Genomic DNA, 6,938 nt, shown 5'->3' on the forward strand with positions numbered 1-6,938 from the left:
AACAGAGCTGTGTTTGAGCAAATATGTTATGTATAAGCCATTGCCTTAATAAATATACCTAGTCACCTAATCACTTAGCTTATTGAATATTGGGTACCTACACGTATTAATTAAATTTTTGTTTTTATATCAAGTATCAAATAATAAGTATGACTATGAAATCGTTCAAAATTGTTTATTACAGAATTTATGCAATTGTTTGAAGTCAAACGCTTACATTTTAAATCAAAAAAGTGTTAATACAGATAAAACGCAATTAAAAATAAATTCCACGCTTTTTGAAAATTAAAAAGTTATAAAAATACCTTTGTAGAAATTGAATAAATTAAACATAAATATAAATACCACATGAAGTGTATTTTAAATGTTATATAATAGTGAAAATTATGATTAAAAACATCATTGCATCATTTTAAGCTATTATAAATGCCTCATTTCTCACAAAATTTAAAATGATAATACTGCTATTTAATCCAACAATCTATAAAACGTTAAACTTTACATATTAATGTTTTTTTTTAGATTCTGAACGAAGTGATGAATGTATTGATTTTACATTAAAGTGTGTGTTTTTTTTGTGTCTGTATACAGCATAACTAGTCGAAATAATGCTTCGATTTCAAACTTTGGGGGTGGTTACCGATGTAAAATTGAAGATCCTTGGTGCATTATAGAGGTCAAAAGTAAACATTTTCCAACAGTTTTCAAAAAAATCGAGAAAAACAAAAAAAAAATGGCAGAGAAACTGGAATTTTTACGCAAAACCAGTTTTCGACCAAATCGATTTTTTTATATGGTTGTAATTCAAAAACTAATTACTGTAAATACTTGAAATTTTCACCAAATGTTTATGTTAGTGTTATATATATACAGTTTAATTTTAAAAAAGTTTTGACTTTTTTTAAGTCCTTTATATACCACTGAAATTTTCGATTTTTTTGAGAATTTTTTTTTGAAGTATCGGTAAAAAAATGTTGGACGGCCAAAAAAACTTGAAAATTTAATACAAAGTTTCTCATAAGTTATTCTTATAGTGATTAAAAAATTATAAAAATACATAGGCACGATTTTTTTTTATTAGCATTTGAAGTTCAAATTTTGACTAAATACATAAAAATTACGGCAATGTTCAAATTATCTTAGATCGAAATTCATAAAAGTTTTTCTTTTTATACCTAAGATTTGAAAATTTTTAATTATCTATAATATATCCTAGAATGACAAATCATCTCCGTTCAGAATCGTTTTACGTATACAATGATACCTATCATTGCATTCAAATCTAACCTACTCTAGTCAGAGGTCCACCCTAATGTACAGCAGAGCGACATCCACTTACCCGCTTTTTTTTATATAGCTTTGGGTTTATTGAATACAACATTATATGTTGTAGATTATGTTATGAATTAAGCGAACTTACGAAAGCGCTTATATGTTTTATCTTCCTTTTTTTTTTTGTTAAGTATGTAAGTAAAATTGTATGACGCAGTCCCATGTACGCGGGTTATGTTTTATTGGGAAAGTAAATATTTTAGTCTTTAATGTTTGGATTATTATGTTCTAGCACTTAGTATTGAGTGTGTATATTACAGTAAAACTTGTCTTAATCACGATTACACAGCCATGAGTCCTGAAAACCGTTTGACGCTTAAACCTGGCTAATGGAGTTTAGTCCGATGTGGTAAATCCATTTATTTGCCGTTTTATTTATCTGTAACATTTCTTAAATTATAGATATCTAACTATTGATTTTAAATTGTATGTATTAGTCACTATATTTTAGCATTTAAATCAATATATTTATAGATTGTATTGCAAATAGCGATGCATCAAAAATATTCTATTTGAATTGTTAAACTACCCTATAAACATTTTAAAAAAGACAACCATATTATTCATTTATTTTTAAAAATGGCATATATTTTCCAGGCAGCATCCGTACCGTACACAAAATTGATATAAATATTTCATTAATTCTAGTATGATAGATGTTTTGAATTGAATAAAATATATTAGGATATTTTTTTTATTGATCTTACATTAACATCAGCAGCAGCGGCCATTAATAAAAACATTTTAATGGATGAATAAAGTTTCTTAAATTAAAAGATTTAAACAAATTAGATTTTCTTAAAAATATTAAAACTTGATTGGTGGTATTTGCGTTTGGTCCGAGTGCTGCGTTAAGGGTGTTGGAAATGTCGAGGTTATTGAGTTCATCTGTTTACTGGAGGCATTCTATAAAAATATGGTGGACTGAAAGTTCAGTACCACAGATAATGAATATTGGTTCTTCCCCATTTCCCAATGAAGTACCGATAATATGTTAAACGTGTGTGTTCGATGCGGAGTCTATTTAATACTGTTTTTCTTGTTTGTGAGTGAGTTTGGCCAACCGGAGATTGAATTTTTATTTAAATTAATTTTGCATGTAAATATTCATTATGGGTACATATTATTTAATAGCTGCCAATGAACAATGTATATTACTAATCTGAAGGTTAAAAATGTGATAAAAATATCAATATTACACTATCAAAAAATTATCATTTAAAAGTGTTCGATACAAATATTTTAATTTATGTTACTTTAATAATTTTTTATGATAGGTATGCTTTTATTAAATATTTAACTCTTTAAAATTAGTGATAAAGTAAGTTTAATGAATTTTTTCAAAATAGAAATGAATTTAAAAATTTTATTGTAAGTCTAAAACATAATAATATACTTGAAAAGTATCGTGACCTCACAAATAATGTTTTTAAATTTTACGAAACTAACATCGTTATTTTTCGTTTGAATATTTAATTTCGTCCAAATTTCAACTTACAATATCTAAAAAAAACTGTGTTTATATATATTTCTTTATGTGAGGTATTACCTAACTAGTAAATGACATCAAAAACAAACTCTCCTCTATTATACCTTTAATATATTTTAATTGCAATTATAATCATCGAGTTTTTTGATCAAGTGAACAATGTAAAATCGTTATTTATAGTAAAAAATTTTATGAATAAAATAGATTGCACAAAATATAATGAAAATTAAAGAATAAAAATAATCTAGTACCTATATAAACTATTTGTTTTTAATTAAAATAAAATTACAACACATTTTAGTGGAGAAATAGGTATTTTAAGGTAAAATATTCAATGTCGTAATGATTTGAACTACAAATGATCATAGAGTACAATGTGAATTTTGAACATTTTTTTTTATAATAAATAGAAAACTGTTATAGAATATTGTCTTTAGTGTCATGTGAACTCCTGTTTAGATAACCTAGAGTTTTTAATTTTTGAGTCTTTCAAAAATACTCTTTTTTTAATGTTGTTGTTCTTCCAGACACTTTTTAAAATTACTGTGAATTTCAGCTTTTACTCCCCCTTTCATCTCTAATACCAATTAAATTTACTTACCAGAAAAGATGCTGAAGTATAAAATCATTTTTTACTGCTTCAAAAAGTCATAGCAAAGACAATAAACATAAAATAAAATAAAAACACACACAACTGTAAAATCAATACATTCATCGCTTCGTTCAGATTCTAAAATTATATTTATTTATTATTTTAATTATTTGTAAAATACACTGTGATACTATAAAACCCCAGAAGAGTTATGGTAAGTTGGATAAGATAAAGATATATCATATATTACGTGGAATATATTTCTTACTGACTTACTGTTTACGTGATAACTGCGTGAGTATAAAACATTATTGTATAAGATCGTAAACACGAATTTAACCATTTTGTTAAAAGTACATTAGCTGCAGAAAGACATAGTGGCTATGTATCATTGTTCAATTCAAATTATGACGATTAATATAACAGCCACTATATGTGTTAAGCGAAGATCATTTAATGGAAAATCAGTCGAAAAATATCACCAACACATGCCGTTTAATATAATATTATGCTCCACGATATATTGACTGGAAATTCAAAAAATTCTAAAATGAACTTTTTTGCTTTTTTCACAGACGTGGAAAGCTTTGTGCGTGTCGAGTTGTTTATGAGATAATGTCGTGGTGCGTGATTTGAACAGTATTATTGTGTTATGAACTACATCTATATGATATAAATGTAATGGCACCTTAAGTAGCGGTCACGCACCATGCATTCGAACTAACAGCTGCGTGGCACACACAACATTCGTAAGCACATGCAACACACACATGTAACTCGTCTACGAATTATTATGTAACGTTAATGATGTATTTAATTTTGGCAAATGTTGTCGTACACATATTACATATTATTATTAAAATTAGTATGTTATTTTATCAAATTTTGATGGTATAGATAATATTAATGTAATTTTTAAAGTTTGAATGTCCAAGGTATCATGTTGAATGGAAATATTAAATTATTAAACGATTGATAAATTAATTCATGTTGTAATTCATTAATAATATTATATTATATACATATGCAAAAGATTATATTAGCTGTATTTTTTACATACTGTTATAAAATATGTCAATTTTATAAATAAAATATGTATATGTGCTAGTACATTATTACACCACAATAAAATCAAAACAAATGACAATATAAAATGAATAATTAATAAATTATCCATACCTAGGTTAAGAAAAAGCTACACATATATTTGTTGTCTCTGTCTTACAAGTGGGTAACATAGCAAAGTAACACACAGCAGATCACGTTTAACTCCGTTGGTTTAAAAGTTAGAATAAATTAACCTATTATGAAACTTGATGATATGCAAATTATCTGTTTTTTATGTGGATTTTTTACAAGAACTTAATTTTTAAGTGAAGTATGAATATTTTTAATTTATGCTTTTTACATACACATAACTTGCTACAAAATTTAACTATAGTGAAAAACCCATATAAAAATACAGATAATGTTCTTAACATCAAGTTTTATAATAGGTCGATTCACTCTAATTTTTAAAATAAAGGAGCTAAACGTGATCTGCTGAGTGTAAATTTGCTATGTTATGTACTTGTAAGACGGAGACAACAAATGGATGTGTAGCGACCTCTTAATAAAACGGTATCCGACATTGATGTAACAATATTGCATATCCAATACGCCGTCTTAAAGTTTATCTAGATTACTTTTAATTTTAAAGACTTTACTGAAATATACACTGATGGTTCCAAATCGGACAAAGGTGTTGGTGCAGCAGTGACATATCAAGATACTGAAATAATGTTAAAACTGTCAAATGACTGTTCCATATATACCGCCGAAGCACAAGCCATAATTCAAGCCATCGACCTTATTAAAAATAAAAATATTCAAAAAGCGATAATCTTTAGTGATTCCCTTAGCACCCTTATGAGTATACAAAACTCCTTTAGACCAAACGAGACTGCAAGAATAATACAGAACCAAATATGTAAATTACAAAATGAAAACACCACCATAAAAATAATCTGGATACCAAGTCACACAAATATCACTGGAAATGAAAGAGCTGTTACACTTGCTAAAGAGGCCATTGAGTCACAAAATGCAACCACATGTCAAGTTTATTCAATAACCGACATCAAACAAATAATTAAAATAATAATTCTCAATATCTGGCAAAACGAATGGAAAACATCTAACACCAAATTAAATGAAATTAAAAATCATATTCTCCCTTGGCCAAACAACACACTCACCAGAAAAGAAGAAGTAGTTATCAATAGGCTCAGAATAGGCCATACTAGATTGACTCACGCCTTCCTAATAAAGAAAGAATACCCACCCATGTACCCGACATGTAACGATCCCATGACAGTTAAACACATCCTCACTGACTGCAGAAAGTACGAATTACAACGCCAAAAATTCAATCTAACTCACCATCTTGCTGAAAACCTCAACATCGATACAACTAACGTTATCAAATTCCTAAGGGATACAGAACTTCATAAAAAAATTTAATATATATTATAAATATAATATACCTACCATATTTAATGTAACTTATCTATTGTTTATATAAATACTATGTAATTTTTTTTTGTAGCCAATGGCCCATAGCCTGCCGAGGCTTTTTTTATAATAAAAAAAAAATTATATATATAATATTTTGTCATTACTATCGTAATAATAATAATAATTTGCAATTACGATGAAAGGTTTCACAACGATTTATGATTAAAATAGCGTCCGTTATTGACTTTTAAAACGACACCGTAGAACGGCTGTCAAAATTAATCACTAACATTTTGTGCAAATCACATAATAATAATATATGCTAGCATTTAAAACTAATTTTGCATCGATTTATCTATAGCCAGTGCATTGTGATACTGTCCCTTGGAACGCCACAGGCTATTTTTTGGAAAACAAATTATTCAATCACCACGATCGTCTTTGTTTTACAGTCTGTGTATTTTTAATCGGGATTGTAACAAAGAATATGGAATACATTATTATGTGATTGTAGCCTATTTATTATAAGTTTCGTATTATAAAATAAGTTAATTTTTAATTTAAACTATTTATCCATTATATACGAGTCTTATACACAAAATAGTCCTGGTTGGTCCTCTCTTTTCGATAATCATTTAACTGAAAACATTGTCTCATTTAAAAAAAAGTACTTGTGTACGATTCATCAGTGCAGCCACACATGTTATTAATTATTTAATGTGTATCAATTGATTTTAAATACTAAACATTGTTAGTTCTTCGGAAGCGTACACTATTACTCCCAGTAGATGGTGAGATTGTGAGAACGTGATTGGTAAGATTGGACACCATAATTTATAAGTATGTATGTAATTTATGTTTATTATGGTTTATTATTTATTTATTTATTTTTATTAGAATCAAATAGTTATATAAGTCAAAATGACGGTAATGACAATAAAGACATATCTGAATATATAATTGGGTAGATATAAATATAATTATATTTATGATTTATATTATATATTATCTACAAAAAAATAAATATAT

The 6,938-nt window shown here is 27.1% G+C and overlaps 1 protein-coding gene across 1 annotated transcript; it reads left to right on the plus strand.

Annotated features, from left to right (window-relative positions):
- The first annotated feature begins 4,837 nt into the window (after window positions 1–4,837).
- LOC149058387 (uncharacterized) lies at window positions 4,838–5,932 on the plus strand. Its single transcript, XM_089220933.1, has one exon. The coding sequence runs from the start codon at window positions 5,193–5,195 to the stop codon at window positions 5,913–5,915; it is 723 nt and encodes a 240-aa protein (XP_089077059.1). The 5' UTR covers window positions 4,838–5,192; the 3' UTR covers window positions 5,916–5,932.
- Window positions 5,933–6,938: the final 1,006 nt, after the last annotated feature.

The sequence above is a fragment of the Diuraphis noxia genome, unplaced genomic scaffold (genome assembly GCF_037042655.1).
Source record: "Diuraphis noxia isolate RWA-SAM2 unplaced genomic scaffold, SU_Dnox_SAM2 contig0002, whole genome shotgun sequence".
NCBI lineage: Eukaryota > Metazoa > Arthropoda > Insecta > Hemiptera > Aphididae > Diuraphis > Diuraphis noxia.